The sequence below is a fragment of the Pagrus pagrus genome (genome assembly GCF_965226575.1).
Source record: "Pagrus pagrus genome assembly, chromosome: 23".
NCBI classification, from domain to species: Eukaryota; Metazoa; Chordata; class Actinopteri; order Spariformes; family Sparidae; genus Pagrus; species Pagrus pagrus.
The window spans coordinates 16,193,873-16,219,479 of NC_140205.1; the positions used below are offsets into that span (position 1 = coordinate 16,193,873).

Below are 25,607 nucleotides of genomic sequence, written 5' to 3' on the forward strand. Positions count from 1 at the left end.
CGATGTTCACTGCCAGATGTAAATGTCGTGTAGCCAACCGAACTAGCTAAAAAGCTAATTTATAACAAAAGGTACATTAACTTGCTAATATAATATACAATAAGGTAATGGGATACAGTCGACACACCTGGCATGACGCTTGATTAAAATGATTTCCAACAAAATATGTAACGTTGGAAGTTTAAAAATTCACATTTAAATGTACAAGAGAATGTTTAAAGTACAGAACATGCTAATATGTTAGCCTAATAATGTAAGTTAGGCTAGCGCCATGGGACATTTCCCTCTCACTCCACATTCTTTGTGAATGATGCGTAAATCGAACAAAGAATCAGGCTAACGACATTCAAAGAAGATCGGACGGCAGTGAAAGTTAGCTTCCAAAAACTGTTATTGACGGTTATGTTAGCTTGAGATGCTACATGGACTTCAAGTTTCTTAGCAACCAATTATACTTTACTAATGTCTTTGCTAGCTTTTGTCTGTAACAACTGAAACACCAGTGATGGAAGAAGTGATGGCAGAAAAGTTTTGCCTCCTAAAACTGTTAGCTTGACATGCTAATGTGACTTCATGTTGATTGCTTGTGGCTGGACAGCGTGACAGTTATTTCTTAGCAACCAATCATGAGTTACAAATGTTTTGGCAAATGCCTATTAATAATTTGGATAATTTGGCCGTAAGTGAGCGACATTTGGATGGATGTGATTTATGAATATTCTCAAGTAGCCTACCTGGTCCCAGTGGGTTGGGTTAGGGTTAAATTAAAAGTCCGCTAACATAAACTAATGACCGGCTTCCACCATAACACAGATGTTATGCTGAGCCCCTTTAACCTAAAAACTTTACTGATTTTCCAAAACATTGTGTAACCAAAAAGTGATTAATGTTTCCTGGACAATTAGAACATTTATTCTCATGTGGTAGTAAACATTGAAGTTCTATTTTTCGGTCCATATGCTGTGAAAGATGCAGCAACCCATATTTTAATTAAAGCAGAGGTTACTATCAGACACGAGCCCCTTTTTTCTTCTGAGCACACACTCTGTGTTTTATCAAAGCATGCGTTGCATCTTTCAAGCACAGCATACAGATCGACTCATTGACATTTATTTTTTATTCAGTTACCATCAAGATCAGTCAAGACTTTCATCTGCGTGTCAACACATTAATGAGCTGGTGTCCTCGCTGAGAAGAGGAAGTGCCAGCGGACAGCGAGAGTACGACCTTGGTCAACAGGAAACTGTTGAACACTTTGCCTGAGGGGAACCTAACACATCTGCCTGGCCATGAATATCCAATGAAGGGCCTTTTAATGTGGAAATGAAAAAAGGACACACACCTTTTAAATTGCAAATGAGAAAATATCAGTCGGCTTTCAAGTGTAAAATGTTAATTAAAGCCTCTGTTAGTGACTTTACCTTTCAGGTTGTTTTGTGTCCTACAACAAGGTGAAATGTGGCCTTCTGTTTAATTAGCACTTTCCATGAATTATGTGCTCATTGATTACTGGTGTGAGTTAAAGATCACTCTAACTACTTTTAAAAATCCTGTTATCCTATTAAATGCCAGCAGAAAACTCTGTTTTAGCCACTTTATGGGTAACAACACATCTCAGACTGTTTTAAACAAATAGCTCAAAATACAAATGTTGCTGTTGGGTTTACTCAACCATACACAAGGCAGTGGATCAGTGATGGGAGATGTTCACAGATACTTTGCTTATTTAAAACTGACAAGACCACAATGAAAAGTACTCTACAGAAAGTAGAGTTTAGAGGATGAGCCAATTAATCAAGTTGTTCAGCAGTAAATTCATCTGCAGCTATTTAGGTAATCAATTACACCAAAATGCCAAATATCCACAGGTCCCAGCTCCTAAATGTGAATATTGTTTGATAAAGGGGCTGACTATCTTAAATCACTTGTTTATTGGCCACATGTGATCGGATTGTAGTGTGACCTGAATAATGAGACCTTTCCCGTCTCTCACAGCTGTCTATACAAGCCTATGGACAACTTGTTGAAGATGTTTGATGCTGCTGGACTGTGGATTTCTTTGAACACATGATCAACAAAAATAATGGGCAGATTAATCCATCATGAAAATAACAATTCATTGTCGCCCTAACTGCAGTATTTCTCCAAAGTATTACCCAGATCACTATTTGAATAATAAAGGTGTTCTAATTAAAATGTGTGAGATTTGTATATTTTTCCAAAGTGTTGAATTATTGGTGTATTAAAATGTAAACAGTAATCTTAAAGCTGATTTTCTTATCATGTAACATTTTGGAGTTATGTATGTGTTTTCCCGGACAGCAGTACAGACGAGCTTATGTAGCGTTATGTCAAATCTGAATCGGATATAAAACTGTAAACTTCAGCTGTCATCTAAATGGGATGGAGTTAAAAGTACAACATTTCCTACACAGACCACTGTGCTCAGATTATGAAAGATAATTAATAATTAATAATTAATAATTCTTCATATTAACCAGCATCTTACCTCACAAACAGCATAAAGGGCAATTTATATTTAAATTTAAAAATCTATTATTTTAAATATTGAAGTGTTTGGTGTTTGGAGCACCAGAACCAGAACACTGAGCCTATAAATAACTAAAGGCAGATTCTCACATTTGGAATGAAACTATAATGGTTAATTTATAGTTAATTACACTTGAGTTAACAGTTACCCCACTGTTACCAAACAATGAAATGCTTTATAGACCATTTATTAAGCAGTTTAAAGGTTTATAAACATCAGCTGCACAATCCAGACACTGTTAACAGATGAACTACACAGTATTTATGAACCAATGACAAAGATTTATATATGTATTTAAAAAAAAACAATGAATAACTTAACTTAAGTTTAATTACCTATGAATTAACCACGGTTGCTACCAAAACTCTGGATAAAGTTGTCCTGACTGCAGAACTCAGAGGCAGCAGCGCGGACTACATTTCCCATGCGCCCCTGCCCGTGGCCCCTCCCCCCGCATACCTCTGCTGTGTGCTCACGCTGCTCTGTGGGGATCCTGAACAGCACAAGTTGCCCCAACAGCAGCAGCAGCAGCGGCGGCGGTGAGGCACAAAAGTTTCTCCACAGGAATGGACAAGTTTGAGAAGAGCGCGTTTCTTTCACACTTCACCTCCGCGGTCCTCGCGACTACCACGGATTGGATATAAGGATCGGCTGCGGCGGTTACAGGCTCCAGATTTTGGGGATTTTTGTGGTGATTTCTCTTCTTTGGATTCATCTTGAAGATACAACCCGAAGAGGGGTGTTGAGAAAATGTGGTCCTCTCCGCAGCCCCGCGGGTTTGCAGGGTTTGCCGTGATTTTCCTGCTGTTTGTGAGGCTCCAGCGGGGATGTGGAGCTCACACGGGGACGTGTCCGCCACCCTGCGCCTGTTCCGGGGAGCTGGTGGACTGCAGTCGGCTGAAAAGGGGCCAGATTCTCCCAAACACGATCCCGGAATGGACAGTTCAACTGTGAGTGCAGTTAGCGAGCCTTTGTTTTGTCTTATTACTGTCACGGATCATGCATTTTCATTCTCCAGTATCCTCTCACACATCTGCACTAAGTTGTTTTGTGTAGTTGTAGCACTGAGGGGGTGATCAGTCAGGATCATCACATTCCTGCTGTAATGAGAACAGACTGGGTTGTAAACCACATTCTGGTTCTGCAGAAGAAGAAAACCTACTTTGATTTGAGTAAAATTAAAAAGTTGAAGCGTGTAAACTTTCTGCAGAACTTTCCTGCCTCATCTGAACTCACAGATTTTAAAAACATCCTCCTGTTGTCCAGCTTTACACCCGGTCATGAATGTATTTATGCGTGTGAATAGGTTTTATTAGATGTATTGATCCTCACAGCAGCCTGCCAGTCTTGTGGAGGCCAGCAGGGAAGCACAACATGACTTTAAGTGTGTATTTACACATCAATGTGCTGTTGTCAGCCCCCCAGACCTCTTAATTAAAGTGTAAATAATTAAGAACAAGTCTGCAGGTAGTGTTTTACACTCAGGCTTTCTGGGGTGGAAGTAGCTGCAGCTGTAACGGAGCTGGTGCTGGCTTTGACTTGTAATAACAACACTATTAGTAGTTGTTAGACTCATACATACAATAATGTTTATAATGGTTTGACAGCACCCACATTTTCTTGGTGTTTCAGTGTTGGTTCAGTCTTCAGGTTTCAGCTTCACAGACCTTCAGGGCCTTCAAAGCCATAAAAGCATAAATCAGATGCCGTCTGTGCAGCTTTGGACTCCTTCCTAAAGTAATACCTCCATTAGTCTCCTGTTTGTCCACCGGCTCCATGAGTTGAGACAAGGCTGAGCCCAGCCTGAAGCCCGCTGGAGCTGAAATACCAAACACAACTTTAATGGCGTGTTCCTCGGTGTGTTCTTGCTTTTCAGATAATGATTCTGACTGGATTTTTATCGCCCTGCGTTAAGCTGCAGCACTTGATTTTTATTGTCCCGTGTGTCAGGCCCCGGTGCTTGATTCACTGCCTCGGTCGGAGCTGTTGCCCCGCTGTTGGGTTTAGTTTTTCTCTTTCTAAAATGTGCTGCTCTGGAAACTTGACGTTGCCAGAGAAAACAGACCCAGCCTGAGCCTCATAACCGAGGCCGGCCTTCCAAAGAAAATGAAGAAGAAAAAAAAAAAGTTCCACATGGGGGGAAAAATTCTTTTCACTCTGGCATGCTAATTTACGAGTGGCTCTCCAGCACATCTTAAACCCCTTAAACCGGCCGACCCTTTGTTTTCCAGCACCCCATTATTTCTGCTGAATTAGCAACTCCAGAGCCAGCGATGGTACTGATTAAGGAGGAGCGTGTAGGATTAGTGCGAAACAAACTCGCATAAAGGAAAAGGGGGGGAAGGAGAAAGTGGGAGGAGGGAGAGGAAGAGGAGAGCATGAAGAAGAAGTGGGATTAAGTCGTGGATATCTGGGAGGTTGTTCGGGGGGAAAATAGGCCACAGATTTAAGGACTTTTCACTTTTTAAGGTTTAAGAGTGAGGCAAGACCAGTGCTTAATTTAACATGTGAGTTAAAGGCAAACTGGCATTTAAAAGTTGAATCCATCAAGAAGTTTGAGTCACAAGAAGGAGGCCTAGAGGTGGTAAATAACATGAACAATCCCAGTGGTTTGCATAACAGCCAATGCTAATTTGTCCTAGCTATGCCAACTTACCTGACCATTTTTCACTAGCTATTTTATCCAATATCCAGGAGCTAAGGAACTACATTTATTCAGCTAGGTACCACTAATGCTCAGAGAAAAGCACAGGAAGTATGAAGAGCTAGATAATAATGGGAATTCTTGAGGCTTGTGTCATAGCTAATGCTAATTTACTGGCATGTTAGCTAGGTAACAAACATTCCTGAGTTTAAACTAGCCAGGAATCTAAGGAACTGAAAGTTCTGGCAAAATACAACACCATTAAAAAATATTTATAAATAGAGAAGTTTTGATACACTGGAGGAGTATAAAAACGTTGGCCAAGTGACGCTAATCACCAAGGAAAAGACAAGAAGTAGGAATACAAAAGCTAAGTCCAATGCTAAGTTTCATTAACAACTTACTTGGCTGTTTTAACCAGCTGTTCTATCTAATATTCAGGAGCCAAGTAATCACATTTATTTGTCCAGATGTCACGGACGCTCAGTGCAAAAGACAGGAAGTAAGAGGAGGTAGATAATAACATGAATGCTTGTTGCTAATAATGTTTTTCATGTATGTTAGCTTCTTACCCAACATTCTCAAGTTTAAGCTAGAAATCTAAGGAAAATGCTACACTATTTAAACATTTTCTTTTAAAGAAATAGGAAATTTTATGAGTCACAGAACGACATACGCCTCTGACGGAGTATAAAAACTTTGGCCAGGTGGCACTAATCAGCAGGGTGAAAGACAAGAAGTAGGAATACAAAAGCCAAGTCCAACGCTAAGTTTCATCAACTACTTACCTGACTGTTTTAAACCAGCTTTTCTATCTAATATTGAAGAGCTGAGGAACCACATTTATCTGGCGAGGTATCACTACAGCTCAGCGAGAAAGACAGGAAGTAAGAGGAGGGAGATGATTAAAGGAATCCTTGGGGTTCGTGTCACAGCTCTTGCTTATTTTACGGCTACGTTAGCTACCTGGCTAACATTCCTGAGTTTAACAAGCTAGAAATCTTAGGAACAAAATATCCTGACAAAATACTACATTTTTTATAGTATGGAGTATAAAAACTTTGGCCAGGTGCTAATCACCAGGGGAAAAGACAAGAAGTAGGAATACAAAAGCTAAGTCCAATGCTAACTACTTGCTTGTAAGTGACTGTTTTAACCAGCTATCCTAGCTAATAGGAAAATAAGCTAGTGAGCTACAGTAATTACTGGCTTTCCAAAATCACAAATGTAATAGTCATTAATGAAAATAATACTTCTATAATATATAAGTTTGCTCTTTGGCATTCAGATGTGCTATTTGTCTGATTAACGGTCACTAGATAAATATCTCTTTGGCTTCATCCACACAGCTGGAACACAAACAATGAGTTGTTCTGCCTCCTGTAACATTTATGGAGCTGCATTCAAAATCTGGCCCATTATCATAATCTAAAAAGTCACTGACAGCTCTTGTAACCTTAAGAGTGGCTCATTTATTCACTTTCCAGTCTTTGATAAGAAAGCGGCGCGGCACATTTTCAGCAGAGCAGCAGATGCAGGCTGCAGCCTGTACGCAGCGCCGGGTGTTATCTTGCTCCGCTCAAAGCCTGCTTTGTGAGGGAAGTGGAAGTGTCACAGCTACTTGGGTTTATCTCGGGAGTATGATAGGACACCTTTCCCATATGGCCCCCAGCGCTGGAGCTACAACAACAATAACAACACACAGCTCTGTGCGTGGAAAGAAAAAGAGCAGGGCTGGGGTTTTAGCTTTAGCGAGGCGAGTAAAACTCTGGTCGAGTGGTTCGTGAAACTTTCCACCAAAGACCAAAAACCAGGCCTCAGAATATTCGACAGGGGTGTTGCAGACGTTTGAAAGGCGTCCCTCTCGCTTTTCCCGGCATTGTGAATACATTAGCAGTTGATAGGTTCTTCCCCTCCTCCCAGAGCTCCTTGATGGATTCCAGATGAAGGAGGTAAGGAGGGAGCGGAGGAGGGGGAGAGGGCGAGGGGGTGTTAAAAAAAAAGTGTCTGGCACCGCGACGTTGATCGTGCGCAGCAGCGTCAATAACTCCACCACTTTATGGCGCACGAGGCTCCTCTTGCCAGACTCCTCGAGCTGGTTTTCAGGCTACATTTTTCAAAACAGGCAGCAAAGGCACGAGTCTCAACCCCAGTGAGCTGCAGCCAAGACTGACTCAGTGGAGTCCAAGACCAGGCTCGGTCGGGTTTGTGTCAGGCCCGGATCCAAAGGCGGTTCAGACATAAACGAAAGCTAATCAAGACTACAATAGGCAGTAAGCAAACTCCTTAGACACATGTAGAAACAGTGATTAAGAAGGACTCTCTTCAGGTGAACTGCGTGAGGTGTTAGACAGAAAATAAACCAGACATCAGTGGAAACACTATTACATTTAGCTTGAGGGTTTGTGAATCTTAAAGTCAAACTAGGTGGTTAATAAAAGACCAGACACCAGAGAGAGATCTGGAGCGAACCTCTGCCAGAACTGAAACCTTGACTCCAGCATTGTATCGACTTCCCTCGTCAGGTTTTCAGCACAAACTGAATCTCTCCCCTCAATAACTTATCAGCTTGTCTGTTTTGGCTCTGCCTCTCAGCGGAGGCCTGGATAAGTGAAGTGAGCTGTGTTGGCCTGGACGATTTCTTCTGTTTTAAAGGGATGAAGAGGCCAATACCAGGCCTTTCGTCTCCTAAGCCCTTTTTTGGAGAACTTGAATGCGGAGCAGCTTGTTTTGGATCCTTTTCAGATGTGACTTGCACAGAATCGGTCGACGGTCTCACAACCTGTATTCAGCTTTGTAGCAATATGTCAGCAATAAGTCCCAGTTTTGCTTATTGTTCTGACCCGTCTGTGTCATTTAATCAGTTTTGCAGCATCTCGCTGTTAAATTACAGGGACGTCTCTTTGATCCATTTCCTCTGTTCGCACTGTTAAAGAACCATAACACAGAAAATTTGAACGTAATTATGTTTGCTACCCAAATGGGAGAGTGCAGCAGCTGGGAAACACAGACCATGGTGTATACTTTCCCTTCATTTTTGCCTTTTCTTTCCTCACAGGGACCTGAGCCATAACAAATTGCAGGTGCTTGACAGCACTTTGTTTTCCAAACTACAACATCTAAGTGAAATGTAAGTATGCCTTGTGTTCGCAGCACTTTCTAGAGCAAACACAGGATTCTCCAAACAGCCTCTGTCACTGTCCGAGCTCTTCTTTTAACTGTTTCTTTTTCCTCACGTGCACAGAAAGCTGAACCACAACGACCTGGAGGCCATACCTGATTTGGGCCCTTATGCTTCAAACCTCACGACGCTCATCCTGTAAGTAAACCTTTTTTCTCAAAGTGTTCGACACCTCCCCAGACTCACTTCAGTTTACTTTAGAGGGTAATCCTCGGCCAGAGTTGCCATTACTGGTTAAAGTAGCGAGCCGGGAAGCGGTTCCTCCCCCCTCCGTCCCTCTGGAGAGAAACCCTTTTGGCTGAGCTAGTTCCCAGACGGGGCCAGTTGGAGACATGGCACCCAGCCCCAGACGGGTCACGTGGTCAAAGACAAATGCCATCAACAGGAATGGAAATGTTTTGTCTGGTGGCCGTTGCTGCTGTCGGTGTATTTTTAACCTAGAGGCAGTGACGTGATGCTGGACAGAAAAGAAAACCCGTCATGTGAAAATGAGAAAATCCAAATTTGGTGATTTTTATGTTGAAGCATCGGTGGATGATTTGCATGTTTCTGTGGGACACAACAAAACAAAACACTGTCTCTGACTGTCTGAAAATGCAACAGTATCCTTGTCCAACGCCTTCCAGAAGCAAATCAATCCCATATTTAGTATATATTTGCATCATGAACCAAGTACTGGGCTGATTGGCTCGCGCTCGACTTGTTGTCTCTAATTCCCAGAAGATCCTTCTGGAATATTGTTGTGCAATTCGTGCTTTCAGAAGAACAGCGGCTATTAGTGTGTGAAACCTCAACAATTTTATTTGCTTTCTGTGGCATGTCTTTCCAAAACCGATGTGAAGTTATTGTGGAAGAATGTATCCATCTCCCGGCTTGATGAGGCGTATTCCTCATCAAGCCCCGACACGATGCGGCGCGGCGGCCTCGGGGCGTTCAGCTGTCAGCCGCCGACAATTTGTTTGCAGGTTTAGCGCAGGAGTGTCACCTCCAGCTATGAGTTTCAGCAGAGGTAGATGGGCGGGATGGTTTCCTTACACCTTAGATGTCATATTTCACTTTATCACTTGAGGGAGATTTGATTATAAATGGATTTGTTGTCCTGACCCAAGAAGAAAAACGTCCTCCCGTCATTATTTGTACATCAACAACACCTGGGCTGAATGGCTGCATTGTTCCCTGAATGGTTTAGAAGGAGGTCACAGGTTCATCTGTCACAACTGGAGTGTGTGCTGGCCAAGTGCCTCTGAGCAACTCTGGGTTCAAATGCAGAGTTCCTGCACGGATTCACTTTAAAAATACCAGACCTGATCCAAACCATAATTTCTTTATTTGATTTGAGGCCGTTGTTCACTTTGGTTTACCCGAAGTCGTGTCGTCCATGTTCACTCTGCTTTAACTCACTCCAGATAATACTACAGCTTTTGATTATTTTTGTCTTTGGAGATGAAAAAAAAACTGTGAGTCAGAGAAAAACATGAAACAGCATATTCATGATGGAAGAAGACATCTTGTTTGAACATAGCTCCAGAGAACGGGATACAAACTATTTACCAAGTGTTTATCAGAGATATTTGATGCTTTTTGTCGCTAATGCTGATTGCTAAAGCTAAAAGTATAGCAGGAGGGAGGTCATAGCCAAGCCTACTCCCTAGTTTGACGTACAGAACGATGGTTATTGGTTGTTTTGGTTCCAAAACATTAGTGTTGGCCTCAAAAACCCTAAAAAAAAAACACCACAATGTGAATCCATGAAATTGTTGCTGTCTGCAAGTGAAGTATTCATTTCAAATCAGTCAGAAGCAATATAAAGAAAAGGAGCACACTGAAGAAGAAGAAGAAAACTGAGATGTACACTTGCTCTCGCTCTGCCTGCGTCCTCTCCGTCAGATTAGGTGGCGCGGTGTGATTTTCCAGCATTTTTCTCCCTCCTTCAGTTTCTCCAAGCTGGGAGGGTAGTAAAGAAGGAAAAAAAAGACCTTCGGGGTATCGAATACCACTTATTCAAACAGCCAGTCAGACATAGCGGCAGCTCTCGCCGACTTCTTTGACCTCGCAGCTCCGAGTAAAAACAAACGGCAATAACCCTGCAGCTGGTAGTAATTGAGTCGTGATCATCTTAATTAATTGAACAATTTCCCAGGAATTTATGGAGGGGGTAAACCCCACCGCCGCTAAATCCCTCTGCCTGTTCAGGGGGGTTCAACAAATGACCTGGAGATTCCAGGTCTGATTAGGTATATTAGGCAGTGAACCTTCTGGTATGTCTACGGAAATGGGAACCTTGTTGAAGACGAGGGTTACAAACCACAACAGCAGTGATTATAGTAGTAATCCGTGACATTTTCATAGTAGATGTATGTAAGATAGGGGTTTAACTAAAACTGCAACTAATGAAAAGTTTTGGAAGCTGTTGTTGATGATTCAGTTTATTGTTTAGTCTTTTAATTAAAAAGGTAAAACACATTTAGTAACTTGAGGTTGTGCATACATCCATGATTGTCTTAGTATTTCAGACGAAACAGAAAATTGTCGATACATCAAGAATTTTTCCGGCTCCCCCGTCATTTTACTCGAAGGTCCTTCAGTTCACATGTTCATACGATCCTCGCTTCTCTCCGCTCCGACTGTGAGCCGACGTGTTAAGACGATCAGCCATCTGAGTGAGATATGTGCAGAGTTTAATATGGCGTCTCAACAGCAAACGCAGCCCTGGTTTTCATTAAAGGCGCCAGTGCAGAGAGAGGGAGTCATCGGATGGCTTCTCGAAACTCTGTTCTTTTTCCAATAGGAAATACCACACACACACGAACGCACCACCGCACATGAGCACGCACACACTACGAGCGAGACGGTTTTGGAAGTAGCGACTTTCCATTTAAAGAGCCGCCCCCGGTCAGAGAATTAGTTTGCTGCTGGATGAACAAAGCTTTGCTGAAAACATGAATCAACAACATAAAAAAACTCTCGACGAGCACAACAACATAACTTTTCAGTGAGTAAATGCGGTCAGTCTGATGGTGCTGCAGGCCAAAAATACTATGGGGTTTTGTCAAGAGCGCTGGCAGGTATGTGCTTGTGTGAAACCCACATGGTGTTGGTGTAACAAGCCTGTAATAAAACAGGCTTAACCCACACACTTATAACACTCGCATTTCCAAAATTCAAGGTTTGGACGGTCTTTCTGTGGTTCTTATCACAGCCGCACAGCAGCATTGATTCAGTGTCTATCTGCTACTTGCCTCAGTTTAACAATGAGTACATAAGTAATCAATACCCACGATGCCTCAGGCTGTTATTGACACGCGGTTGGCCTTTTCCATCGACTTCCGCTGAAAGCAGCAAGGCCCTACAGCCGCACTTGTAATGGCACTATAATCGCGTTATCTGATAGCAAATTGGTTGAACAAATTTGAAGTGTGTGTGATTAAAGTGTACAATGCTCGCCTTGTTTGTGTGGAGAAGAGTGGCCATTGAGTGGCAGTGCAGATGTTGAGACGAGGGGGGGACATGAAGGACAGCGGGATCTGCTGTATGATGGCACAATAGACTATATTCACACGGCGGCCATTTTCCCCTGACATCATGCTCAGTGGGAAGCATATGTCGCACAAACGTAGGGGATCTAACAAATCATTATCATTCCACAGTGGACAGTGAGGAATTTTAAGGTAAAACAATGTATTTGATAACACATAACTGACCATTAGACAGCAGGTAATGTTAGCATTCAGCCAGTTCCTAGCTAACATTACTGTTTGTTATACGATACAATAGGAAAGGTGGGAATTTATTCTGAAATATCAGCGTACATCTCGGAATGGTACAGTAATGGTAGCCAGTTAGCTAGGAAATAGCTAAACAGCAGCTAGCCTTAGCATTCAACCACTTCCTAGCTAACATTACTGTTTGATGGTGTTACATGATACAGTGGTAAGCAAGGAAATGGTTGAGCGCTAATGTTATGTTGCTGTGTAGCTATATCCTAGCTAACTAGCAACCATTACCGTACCACTCCAAGATGTACGCTGATATTTCAGGATTAATTTACACCTTTCCTGTTGTATTTTCTAACACAAGATGGAGGTTGAATGCTAACGTTGCTGCTGTCTAATGGTTCGTAAAGGGTTATCAAATATGTTGTTTTAGGCAGAAATATGGTCTCATGTCCCTCCAAACTTTCAGTTGCTAATCGGAAGTAGAACAATTATTCCAACCTGCAACACAGCAGTGAAACATTTGAGCTTCCCACCACGAGCCTGATGTCAGAGGAAAATGGCCGCCATGTGAACGTGGTCTATTGTCCGTCCGTGCAGTCACAGAGTTTATGATGCTAAAATAACCAGGGTGAATCTGAGAGGGCTTGAGAGGATTACCGAATAATTAGCTGGCCAGGTATCCTAAGGGTCCATCTCCTCATCCCCAGACAGGAAGTGTGCACCAGTGCCTCTCTATGGCTCTCCTTTCCCCCCCGAGAGAAACTGGAAAGACTGGTTCTGTCTCACCGGGCGGCCCTCCCTCTTTCAGCGACCAGTCAGGGGAACATGAAAACTGAGACACAGGTGGTGTGCGGCGCTTTTGTTTGGAACCGGAGGGCTTTGGTGCGTGGAAAGCCCTCTGCAAATCTCCAAACAAAAGAGCTACTTGTGCTGTTTTTATTGCTGACAGTGATATGTGTTTTACTATAGCCTGTAGTTTATGTGCACCAAAAACTTATTGTAGATTTTGGAGTATTTACGACATTTTTAGCTGCAAGCATAATTAATTAAAGATAATTGCTAGGCCTGTGTTCACACACCAAACTCCACGAAAGAAGGCAAGTTTAATCCAGCAGTGATTTAGCTTCTGTACGCGGCTTCAGTGCATCATACAATGTCTTATTTGTATCATTTGGGCAAGTTTGCCACTTGCCCCTCTCCACCCCGCCAATCCCCCCGGCCTACTGTCTTTCCCTGCCACAGCGCCAACATTGACTCAAGCACTAAGCTCAGAAACATGCTCATGCACAGCCCTGGCTGGCGTCCATCTTTAATCTTTGTTGAATGGTGAATCTTCCCCTATGTGTGTGGATCAGAAGATTTCCAAAATGTGTTGCAATTTCGCGATAGAGAATCACATTGCTATGGAAATATCAACATCAACACGTGGAAAATGGGTCAGAGTTTCCTCAGTGTCTTGAATAGGTGTGAGACGTATCAGTTTCACGGCAGCGTGGTGTCGTGCCGCCTCTCTGCCTGAGGTGAAATGAGAATCAAATCTGAGGTCAAGATAAGACAGCAGAGTCTTTGAGAGCAATGGTTGAGAAGAGACACGTCATGTGTCTGATTTGCATCCTGAGTGTTTCAAGATGTTTTTTTTTTTTTCTCATTGTGATGGAAGACATTTGTGAACAGAGCTGAAATTTAAGATTATTTTCAATCTCAGTGAATCTGCCCACCAATTTCTCACTTTGTTTCTTAATTATTTTATCCATAAAACATCAGAAATTGTGAGAAATTAGGGACTTGTACCAGCACCAGTAACTGCCTGCTTCTCTTTGCCAACAGCGATAAATTGACTGATAATTTCACATTTTTGTATTTCAAAAGCCAACTACAAACACCTACTGTATTGGTGTGTAGATTCGGTACATTTTAGGTGTTATCAGCTGTAATTTCACTGATTTGATATCAAGCTCATAATATATATTTCCCAATATCGGGCCAATAATTTAGGTGGCTGATCTTTATCCTACATCGCCATGACTGATGTTTTTGAAGCGGTCTGCACTGTGGGTCAGGTGATTGACAGATTCCAACAATTAAAAAAATTAACTGACACCACATCCCAAATTAAACCTGCATAATAAACCTGTCTCCACATTTTGTCGAGGGCTGCTGGAAAAAAAGGCAACAGAAAAACTAACAGCTCTCTGGTCAGTAAGGTGTAGCTGGAAGGGGCGACTGTAACCATCCCAATGAATACTGAAAACGAGGCCTGTAGTCTGGTGCATCGGAGGGAATTCCTGCCTCCCCCCCTCACTCTCTCTCTACTGCCGAGTCTCATGCACAAAGAGGGCACTGTACAGCCTCTGTTTATAACTAAGCAGTCCCTGCACTGCAATTTAGGAGGCGTGCAGCTCAGGAAATTGCTGGCCTCTGCCGAGGCATGCTTTCACTGAGGGAATGGTATTCATCAGCCAAGTAATTGGCAGGTGACTTTTTTAAATACCTTGTTGGTAATTACCTTATAAACAAAATAACACATCTGTAAACTCCTGCTTGGACCTGGTGTGAGGAGCAGCAACATTGATCACACTGAGCAATTTGTTGGCATTCTTGAAGTATTCATGCATCATCGGCAAAAAAAAAAAAAAAAGACGATAGCGTTTCACGTTGGGTGGTAAGTTTTAGCTGTACGAGCGCGTGAGAGTTTGGCATTTTTTAATACCGCAGGCTAATTGAGGGACTTGACTGTTTGTGTATCGTGAAACATGAAACTGGTGTGCGCCGCTAGTCAAATACACAGTATTTTTGTCATTTATTGGAGCGATGGTGTCTGTATTTTCAGAGCAAACAACAGGATCACCAGGATCTCAGAGGAGCAGCTCAGACCCTTCCTCGCTCTGGAAACGCTCGACCTCAGCAACAACAACATCGTGGATATAAAGGCCAGCTCCTTCCCCGCGCTGCCCCTCAAGAACCTGTGAGTGTCACCGGCTCTGTTAGTGCCTGATCAGAATACACGAGTGTGTCCTAGTGCGTCACAGAAACCCATGAAACAGCACACCAGTGACTGTATCAGAACATTAAGCAATGTTTCTATCATTACGATTATATATACACTGTAGTTACTGTAGTTTTTTTAATTGATGCTGGGAAAAGCTCAAAATGTATCATTTCTGGAGAGTATGTTCTTCACACTTTAATCAATCTTTGTTCTTAAATCTTCCTCAGGTTCCTCAACAACAATCGTATCTCGTCGCTGGAGACGGGCTGCTTCACCAACCTGTCCAGCAGTCTGCAGGTTCTTCGGCTGAACCGCAACCGCCTGTCCTCCATCCCAGCCAAGATCTTCCAGCTGCCCAACCTCCAGCACCTGTGAGCTTTATTTCTGCTTTATTCCAGAAATGTCACAATTAGGGCTTCAGATCGTGACTCATGATGTGTGTCGTGTCAAAAAAAAAGTTTTCTCTGCTTGTGCTCTGAAACTTACCGTTCTGTGTGTGTGTGTGTGTGTGTGTGTGTGTGTGTGTGTGTTTCAGGGAGCTGAGCAGGAACCGTGTTCGCAGGGTGGAGGGCCTGACGTTCCACGGTCTGCACGCTCTCCGCTCCTTGAAGATGCAGAGGAACGGCCTCAGCCGCCTGATGGACGGAGCCTTCTGGGGCCTCAGCAACATGGAAGTCCTGTAAGCACGTCCACAAGATTAGCTGCACCAAGTTCTGTTCACACATCTTGCTTGACTTATAGGAGACGTTTACACAGAAAATGACAATGCAGTCATTGAAAATGCACTCAGTAAATAAAAATTTCTGGAGCTTCACAGCAAAACAATGTCACAGCATTCTCCTAAACACCTGAAGTAGACGGGGGCTTGTAAAACGTAAAACAACAACTGAAATAAAAACATAAAATGTTGTTTTAGGGTGTTTTCAGGGTGTTTAGATAATAATACTTAATTTTCATTTTTTGGGTGGACTTACCCTTTAAATGCAGTACAGAGTCTCATTGTGAGTGTACGTGTGTGTGTGTGTGTGGGCCTGCAGGCAGCTGGACTACAACAACCTGACGGAGGTGAGCAAGGGCTGGCTGTACGGCCTGCTGACTCTGCAGCAGCTCCACCTCGGCCACAACGCCATCAGCAGGATCCGACCTGACGCCTGGGAGTTCTGCCAGAAACTCAGCGAGCTGTGAGTCCACCTTTCTTCCTCTCGCCTCCTCCCCCCTCCCTCTCGTTATTCCCTCCTCACTCTCCATTCACACTCTGAACTCCCAACACTTCTCTGCGCTGCCCTCTCCTCCTCTCTGGCACTCCCGCCTGCCCTTCTTCACACTCCGGTTCCTCCCGTCGCCAATTCACGTCCACACACACACACACACACACATGCGCAGACAAAGCAGCATCTTTTATACTCTGCCAGCCGGTGCCAACATTAAAGCATTGCCAGCACACATTACACACCCCTGTGCCTCCTCTCTGTTCTGATGTCACTTGAGCCAAAAACGCCGCCCTCCGGAAGTCCCACTCATTTTTCCTATGGGAGTCCATTATCAGCTGCAGTTTCTTTCATGTGCAACACTACATTACCCACAAACTTGAGTGATTTCCCACCCATCAACACACATTCCTGGAAGCAGACTGGATTTCCTTTGTTGTGGCTGTTGTTTACAGCAGCGGTCAGCTCAGTGTTTGCAATGTCTGGAGCGTTTTTTTCACAGATAGGTTGTTGTTCTTTTTTTCCCCCCCTCGCTCTTATCACATGAACCTGAGAGTAAACAAGCCGCCTGCTGGCTGGGAACGTGCCCAGCTATCTGATGTGTTCGCATCTGAGTTTACTTAAAAAGCGGGCCGCTCTCAACAGTTTGTTTCAAGGGTTCTGTTTTGATCTCCTCAGACTTCTACAAAATGAAGGTTATCGTGGAATTAAATGCCAACATTTTTGATTGTAGATAACTCAAGTCTTTAAAGTCTGGATTTTTTCCAACATCCAAACCTGTACAGAACTGAAATTATGGACTTTTGATATTTGTTCCTGCAGTTTTCATCTGTAGAGTTATGCAGTAGAGACAAACTAAAAGACAACTAAACCTCGAAATGTGATTGGACGCTTATAAATTAAATAAAAGGAACAAGAAATGTTGAAAATGAGACTTAATGTGAGGTAAAGTATATTTTCTTGAAAGAGTAATGAAGCACAAAATGGCAAAACATGCGGAAATGTAAAGAACAGTAGTAATGATAAAGCAAAAGATTATTAGGCTTTTTTCATGCTGTTCTCATGCTGTTGTTTTTGTTGCCTGTCCGACAGAAACCTCTCCTCCAACCATCTGTCCCGACTGGAGGAATCCAGCTTCGTGGGCCTGAGCCTGCTGGACGAGCTCCACATCGGAAACAACCGCGTGAGCTTCATCGCAGACGGAGCTTTTCGTGGCCTCTCCAACCTCCAGATGCTGTGAGTCAAATTCAGATTTCCTATGATTTTTCACATGATTTGTGTCAAAATGTTGGTGGCTTATCTGCACAACCGTAGACAAAAATATGTTCTAATCTAGCAAGACTGTGTATAAATACAGATATGGACTTTTTTGTCTTTTAGGTAATCATAGCAGCAGCAGCTTTAGCTAACTTTGCCAAAATAACTTCCAGTTTTTGTGCTAAGCTAGGCTAATCCTCTGCCAACTCCAGCTACGTACTTAAAGTTCCCATGAAGCGGCCGGTGGAGTTCTGTTTCCTTTGGCATAGTTACACGTTTCCTGTAAAGCGGGCAGCTCAAGAGGGACTTGTTGCGGATTTTGATTGGCGTTTACAGTAGCGAACAGTGCTAAATGTGCATTACAGCCCTGACCGTGAGGCTAGCGGTGCACCAACTCACCTCAGACTGGCAGCTCTCAGTGAGCACAGCTGGGACGAGGACAGAACTAGGACAGAAGATGGAGGCCATTCTGGCAACGAGAAGTACAGTACGGAGGTGGTTCTGCCCCCTGGGGCTGAGTCAGCAAATAGGACCGCCAACAAGCTAACGGCAGCTACATTTCGCAGCGATCTCTTTAGCAACAAAGTTACTGTCCATTAGGAAACTCCATAAATCACCTGGGGACTGTCACTGGCTCTTAAAGGCAGAGCACGTCCCCGGTCCGGAGGTATTTTGTATTGGATACAAAATTAGTATACTGCCCAGTGCAGTGCAGGATGACTCATCAAGTACACCAAGTACACAAGTACACCATTAAAAATGCCTACAAATCGACTTTTTTGCCATTTTTGGGCCTGACACTGGTGTGTAAGTGAGATAAAGACATACGTGATAGAAACACTTCAACAGACTTTGACTTCATGGGGACTTTAATGCACAGAAGCAAGAGTGGTTTAATTTTTCCCATTAAAACAAGGGAAGAAGCACTATCCCTACTCTTCCTTTAAGTAGATAGTATGTACTTTGTGTGATTCAGTGTGTCAGCCTACAATTAACATTAACTGTATGTACAAGTTCCTGAAAAGAGTAAGTGCTTCACATGCTGCTCTGTCGCCCCTCCCACCCTCTTTAAACCCACCTCCACCGACAATCCCCTGCCTGAGTGGAAATATCCTGCCTGATTTGTTTTGGGGATGTGAAATAGATTACTGTGTTGAGGTCTCTCCACACACATAAAAAACCTCCAAGAAGCACAGCCCCAACCTCAACAGCTCCCCCCCACCACCACCTCTTCCCTTCCTCCGACTGACCCCCCCAACTCAACCACACCCACATCCACCCATCCCCCCGTTCCCACAGAGAGGCTCCGTAACATTTCCCCTGGTTTGGGCTTTTTTAACTGGAACCAAATGTGAGCTGTGCTGCTGAGGTCACCGTAGGGCAGGTGTGCAGCTAGGTGGACATGGATTGCTTCAGGGCTTCAAATACGCCACCCCCTCCCACACACACACACACACACACACACACACACACACACCGTTCCTCAATCTCAATCAGCCATAACCAGACATGCCGAGGAGGAAAATGACTGTTTGAAAGCATTAGAGCAGCTGAGGGATCAAAGGAGGCAATTTCTCCGGGAAATTCTTGGCTTTTAGCAATGTTTGTACTCTAATGCTGTTATATTTAGTTGTTTGGTGTATTTCTCTCTGTGGATAGCGGGAAAAATGTCTCCGCTTTTTTTTTTTATTTCAGCTGTCACGGCTGAAGTTTGATAGCAGAAAACGTTTCAAGGGAAACTGACGTTCATCGTCGAGTTCAGGTGTCATTCCCTCAAAATGAAAGAGCGGCAGCTTTTTTTAAGAGCTTTGTATTTTCCCTGTATTCAAAGATCATACAGGGGGAAATCCATTGAAGTTAAGGCAGAGGGAAGTAACGTGAACTAGACCAGAAGTAGATTGCACCGGCCGCCCTTTACTTTTAATCTCAGCCTCACTGTAATGACGTATTTACTTTGGACAACTTTGGATAAAAAAACATTTCTCAAGTAGAGATTTTTTAAATTTTTACATTTTAAAAATATACATAGTTAGCTGAACGAACTAGCAAAACTTACATTAGCTTTCTAGCAGTATGACACATTCAAACTGAAGAGTAGAAGAGGTGATGTGTCGACATATCTGGTCTGAAACTCAAAAGATTATGTGAAAGATTAGTTGTATATGTTTGTTCATAGTTGGTTTGTTTAGTACATGTTATGGTACATGTTCATTATTATAGTAACAACTAATCTCTACATGAGAACTAGTTTGTGTTATTCAGCCAGTTTTATTTTAGTCTTAAGCAAATCTCCACTTAGCAAACACTTTAACTAGGCTAAGTTTGGACTTATGAACAGCTGCTGCAGCCAACTCCTGCCTGCACTGACTGACAGGCTGGGAGTGAACCATAAGTAGGGGTTTTACAAAAAAAAAAGAAAAATACAGTTCTTGGTCACAGATGACCCCAAAGAATGTGTTAAATATCACAGACTCGTGATGAATTTAATGGGGGATGGAGGATCTCCTTTGAGGGTGACTCACATACATATTTGAATTGCATGAGTATATTTATCCCCTCAAATGCAGCGCACATGTTATATTGCAGCACCTTGTAAAACTTATTTTTCTACACGACACAGAAAAGCCTTTGCAGACTTTTAAAAGCGCCGCAAAGGCCAGGAAGGAACTTCCTGTAAGGCACGGAGCCGCTTTGAATATAATTTTAAAGTCTCAAACATTTTTCCCCCTCACACGAAATGTAAAGCCGCATAAAGTTTTATTAACATCGCGGCTGCAGTTTGTTTTTTGGGTGTGGATTTTTTACAACGCGGGCTCTCTTTGTTTCTTTCGGAAAGGGATCTCCAAAAGAATGAAATCTCCTGGACCATCGAGGACATGAATGGGCCTTTCTCTGCGTTGGACAAGCTCAAAAAACTGTGAGTTCACGATCGGTGTAACATGATGTTTCAAGCTGGACTGTGTGACTTCATGGGACACAGATTAAACAAGACAACTGAGTAAAGCTGAGCTCTGAAACTGATCAGTTTTTTGTCGTTTTCCCAGATTCCTGCAGGGGAACCAGATCCGCTCGGTGACCAAGAAGTCTTTCTCTGGCCTGGACGCGCTGCAGCACCTGTGAGTCGGCCTCGTGTTTCACTGATTGTTTCCAAAAGTCCGAGCTGTAAACTAAGCAGGGTGAATCACACTGAGACACAGAGGCTGTTTGTTAGAGCTGTACACTCAAACTATCTTCTCCCATTCCTGCGCTTTGATGTGGAGTCGAGAAAAAACACTGCCATTAGTATCTTTACATGTGTGCCAGACTATATCGATCAGCGAGGCGAGTGAAGGGAACTGTGTGTGTGTGTGTGTGTGTGTGAATGTGTGTGTGTGAGTGTACAACAGCTGCATTTGATTCTAATTAGAGTTTTTTCCCAGCCGTTGCCAGAGCTCAAAGCAGCCCAGAGTTGGGCCTCTCTTGATTAACACAGCAAACTGCTGCCCAGAGTTTTATTGTTCTGGAGCCCAGACCTTTTTTCTTCCCTCGATTGAAGTTTTTGTAGCCTTCGCTCTATTCGGCTGATGTTGGCAGAAAAAGCTGCCATCTCTCTGTGAGGATCTTACCAGTCCTAATTTCTTTTTCTTTTTTACCTCCGCAGAGATTTGAGTAATAACGCTATCATGTCCATCCAAGCGAATGCCTTTTCTCAGATGAAGAACCTGCAGGAGCTGTAAGTAGAACCGTTTTTAAGGACAAATGTAGTTAGTGTTTTAGAGTTGATGTGGGACAGAACACCAGGTGAAACTCATTATGGTCTTCTGGGAAAGTCAGCACCAAACAGTGCTTACTTCAATGTTCATAACAGGTTCACAGTTTTCTTTTGTCTCCTTCCACCGAAGGATAGCGTCCAGCGAAAAGCTGTTCGAGGAAATTTATAATTTTTTATTCTGACTTAGTTTCCCACTCAGTTTTTAAAAAGTAGTCTGTTCAAGCTTTCTTTATGAACTATGTAGGAGCAAAATCTCGAAAAAACAACATTTAAAGTCATATTATTGCTTTATGAATGAAATCTTTCTGGTATCTTGTGCCCTGGCAGACGTCTGAACACATCCAGCCTGCTGTGCGACTGCCAGCTCAAGTGGCTTCCCGTCTGGGTGGCAGAACAAACCTTCCTGCCCTGCGTCAATGCCAGCTGCGCCCACCCACAAATGCTGAAGGGCAGGAGCGTGTTCGCCGTCAGCCAGGAGGAGTTTGTGTGTGGTGAGTGATGCATTCACTTGGTGTAACACCTTTACACACACATACTGTAATGCCTCAGAAACAGACATTTATCCGAGGCAGCTTTTCCATTTACAAACTGACCCGGATTGTTCAGTATTTTCCTTCCCTGATTCCTGGACAAGCTAATGAGCTGCATGGAGGCGCCGTTATGGAAATTCACTAAGTTTTTCAGCTTTTCTGGTTACCATCAGAGTAAACTACTCAGTTTGTTTTTTTTCCCTTTCGCAGCCTCATCTACCAAAAAAATGCCAAAAAAATTACCAAACAGCCAAATAAACCAGACCTTAACACATGGGAATTGTTATATGGCAGTTTTTAATTCTCCCCTTTGTTTTCTTCCCAGATGATTTCCCAAAGCCTCAAATCACAGTGCAGCCGGAGACTCAGTCGGCCCTCAAGGGCACCAACGTGACGTTCGTCTGCTCTGCGGCCAGCTCCAGCGACTCGCCAATGACCTTCGCCTGGAAGAAAGACAACGAGGTCCTGAACGACGCCGAGATCCACAACCAGGCCCACCTGCGTGTGCAGGGAGGCACGGGAGGTGAGGCGGAGGTGACGGAGTACACGACCACCCTGCAGCTCCGAAATGTGGAGTTTTCCAGCGAGGGAAAGTACCAGTGCGTCATCTCCAACCACTTTGGGTCGTCATATTCCACCAAGGCCAGGCTCACTGTCAACAGTAAGTTTGAGATGGGAGAAACATAATGTTTGGCATCTGTCGCTATCTACAAAACCCATAAACTGCCTGTAAAAGTCTTAAATGATCAAAACTGAAAGTCTTTTTATCATTCCCAGTGCTGCCTTCCTTCAACAAGATGCCAATGGACTTGAGTATACGTGCTGGAGCTACAGCCAGGCTGGAATGTGCCGCCGTGGGTCACCCTTCCCCTCAGATCGCCTGGCAGAAAGACGGAGGCACCGACTTCCCTGCTGCCCGTGAGCGCCGCATGCACGTCATGCCGGAGGATGATGTGTTTTTCATAGTGGACGTCAAGACCGAGGACATCGGGGTTTATAGCTGCACGGCTCAGAATACAGCTGGAGCTATTTCTGCGAATGCTACGCTAACTGTTCTAGGTGAGAAACAGTCACACTCCGCATTTGGAGCAGGACTGATGTCACTGATCGATCACTCTAACGTTGTCGCTTGTTATTCCTCTGCTGTGCTACAGAAACGCCTTCCTTCCTGCGGCCCCTCATGGACCGCACTGTGGCCAAGGGTGAAACTGCTGTCCTCCAGTGCATAGCCGGCGGCAGCCCTCCCCCGAGGCTGAACTGGACCAAGGATGACAGCCCGCTGCTAGTGACCGAGCGCCACTTCTTCGCAGCCGCCAACCAGCTTCTCATCATCGTTGATGCCGCAGAAGCTGATGCAGGGAAGTACACCTGCGAGATGTCCAATACGCTGGGTACCGAGAGGGGGAACGTCAGGCTGGCGGTCATACCGAATCCCAACTGTGACTCCGGAGTGCAGGGCGGTGTTGGCGTCGGTATGGTTAGCGGAGCAGGATCAGATGATGATGGGTGGACCACGGTGGGAATCGTCATTATAGCTGTGGTGTGCTGCGTGGTGGGCACGTCACTGGTGTGGGTGGTCATCATCTACCACACCCGGCGACGCAACGAGGACTGCAGCGTCACCAACACAGGTTGGTTCACGATTGCTTTTCATAGTCGGAATTCTGTTTGATCAAGGTCAACAAAGGTTTCCCTGAACCTTAAAGTTTCTTCGTCTGTCGACACTTGTCTATGATATAACTTGATGTCCTTCTACTCCAGATGAGACCAACTTGCCCGCCGACATCCCCAGCTACCTGTCCTCCCAGGGCACGCTCGCTGACCGACAGGACGGCTACATCCCATCAGAGAGCGGCAGCAGCCATCAGTATATGGCTTCGTCCATTAGCGGCTTCTACCTTCAACCTAAAGACATGAACGGTAAAACACCTGCCTGATCTTCTTTGTCTAAAATTGAGTTGTTGTACAGCATCACATTTATCTCACATGATCCTGTTTCCTTCACCAACACAGGTCTTTGTCAGCTGGATACAGGAAGTGAAGCAGACATGGAGGCAGCCATTGATCCTCTCCTCTGCCATTATCAAGGTCCAATCAGCTCACTGCTTCGCCGAGACAACATGTACCCTGATCCATCAGAAGTCTTCACAGGTGTGTGCGAATGATCCGTCAAATGGAAAACGTTGTCTTGATCCTAAAATAAGACTGTTGTTGAGCCAGAACATGATGTCCACTGATTCAAGATTCATTTAGAGATGGGGAAGGCAGTTCTGGAGAAAGATCTCATTCCCAGGCCATCAAATACCAATGCCTGGTGTTTGAATTCGGACTGAATACCAACTCAAAGTGTTGGTATTTGACGACCTGGGAATGAGACTCAGCAATTAACTGTCGTTCTCTGGAATCGCCTTCCCCATCTGTGAGTTTCAATAACAGAAGTCAGATTCCATTATCCTGAAGTACTTTCATTATCTCTGGATTTTGTTTTTCTCACTTTCTCAAGGAACTAATTATTTCCATTTCTTACCTTCAGGCTGTTCCATCGACCAAAGGCCCGTCTGCATTGACTCCTACAGCGGCAGCCTGACCAGCTCTAAAAGGAGGGACTACTTCCTGTCTGAGCATTTTGACCTCTGCTCCTCCACTGTCCTGATGCAGCTCCCTAACGCCAATCTCCACCATGGCCCCACCCACCAGCAGAGTGACCGCCGACCATCTATGGAGGAGGGCGAAGCCAACGACTGCGGGAGGCCTCACGAGTGTCTCTCCCCCTGCAACACCTTCATGGGTAGGTCTCGGGTTAATCAGTTATCCAAACTTGTCCGGATGTTGGCCGAGCATTGGTCTAACTTTTTCTTTCTCGCTCAGGAACGTTTGGGAAAGCTCCGTGGAGGCCTCACAAGGACCTGTACACAGGCTTCGGCCCACCCTCAGTGTCGCATAATGGAATAACTCTGCACGAGAATCCGTACGCCGCTCCGGACGCCGATTCAGACCAGGAGAGCAGTCTCACCAAGGACTCTTCATCAGAGCAGAGCAACAGCGTTTACGAACAGCCGTTTGACAACAGGACTGATCCCTTCCCACAGCGCAGAACGAGCACCTAACTGAGTGACTCTTGTTTTTCATGAAGAGGACGACCAAAAAAATGAACACTTCTACCTCACTGAACGGACACTTTTGCAATAAAGGACTCCTCAAATGTGCAACGAGTGAATGTAAAGGACAATGTGATGCTCCTGGAGAAGAGTAAAAAGGGGGCATGTTAGCAGCTGTTCCTTAAGGCCACGGCTTCAGTTAAATAATATAGATGATTATATACATTTTTTTATATAAAGTTTATTATATTTTGTAAATTGTATATAAACAGATTCCATTATTTTTGCTTACCTTGTTGTGTATGAGTATTTTGCAGCCCTGCCTGTTCATTTACTCCAGCTTTGGATGAAGCAGTGTTTTGCACATATGTAAACAATAAAAAAAACACCTTAATGTGTGCTGCTACATTCACTCGAGTGCTCCGAGTCTTCAGTGGTGTTGCCGTCTCCATCGTGCAGGACGTGTATTAGAGATTTAGAGGACGTGGTGCAGGTGGTGGGTCTTACACTGGCCTTGAAGAGCAGAACCACAAACCGCCAAGGACGCTCCAGGTCTGTCATCAGTCGGCCCCCCCACAGAGACAGACGGAGACGGAGAGGATGATTAACTGTTTGGTATCACAAACTGGTTCCATGTCGAGCTTTGATCTCATCTTATTTTGCATATTTGCCACGTTGTGAT

General features: G+C 44.1%; 1 protein-coding gene across 1 annotated transcript; it reads left to right on the forward strand.

Annotated features, from left to right (window-relative positions):
- Positions 1-3,070: 3,070 nt before the first annotated feature.
- lrig3 (leucine-rich repeats and immunoglobulin-like domains 3) lies at positions 3,071-25,337 on the forward strand. The gene is made up of 19 exons (XM_084345830.1): positions 3,071-3,501; positions 8,254-8,325; positions 8,440-8,514; positions 14,923-15,057; positions 15,309-15,452; positions 15,617-15,760; positions 16,119-16,262; positions 17,382-17,525; positions 20,383-20,463; positions 20,591-20,662; positions 21,187-21,258; positions 21,625-21,788; positions 22,153-22,488; positions 22,605-22,886; positions 22,982-23,458; positions 23,589-23,747; positions 23,841-23,978; positions 24,361-24,615; positions 24,696-25,337. Exons 1-19 carry the CDS (start codon positions 3,302-3,304, stop codon positions 24,932-24,934), a joined length of 3,333 nt encoding a protein of 1,110 aa, XP_084201956.1. The 5' UTR covers positions 3,071-3,301; the 3' UTR covers positions 24,935-25,337.
- The last annotated feature ends 270 nt before the right edge of the window (positions 25,338-25,607 follow it).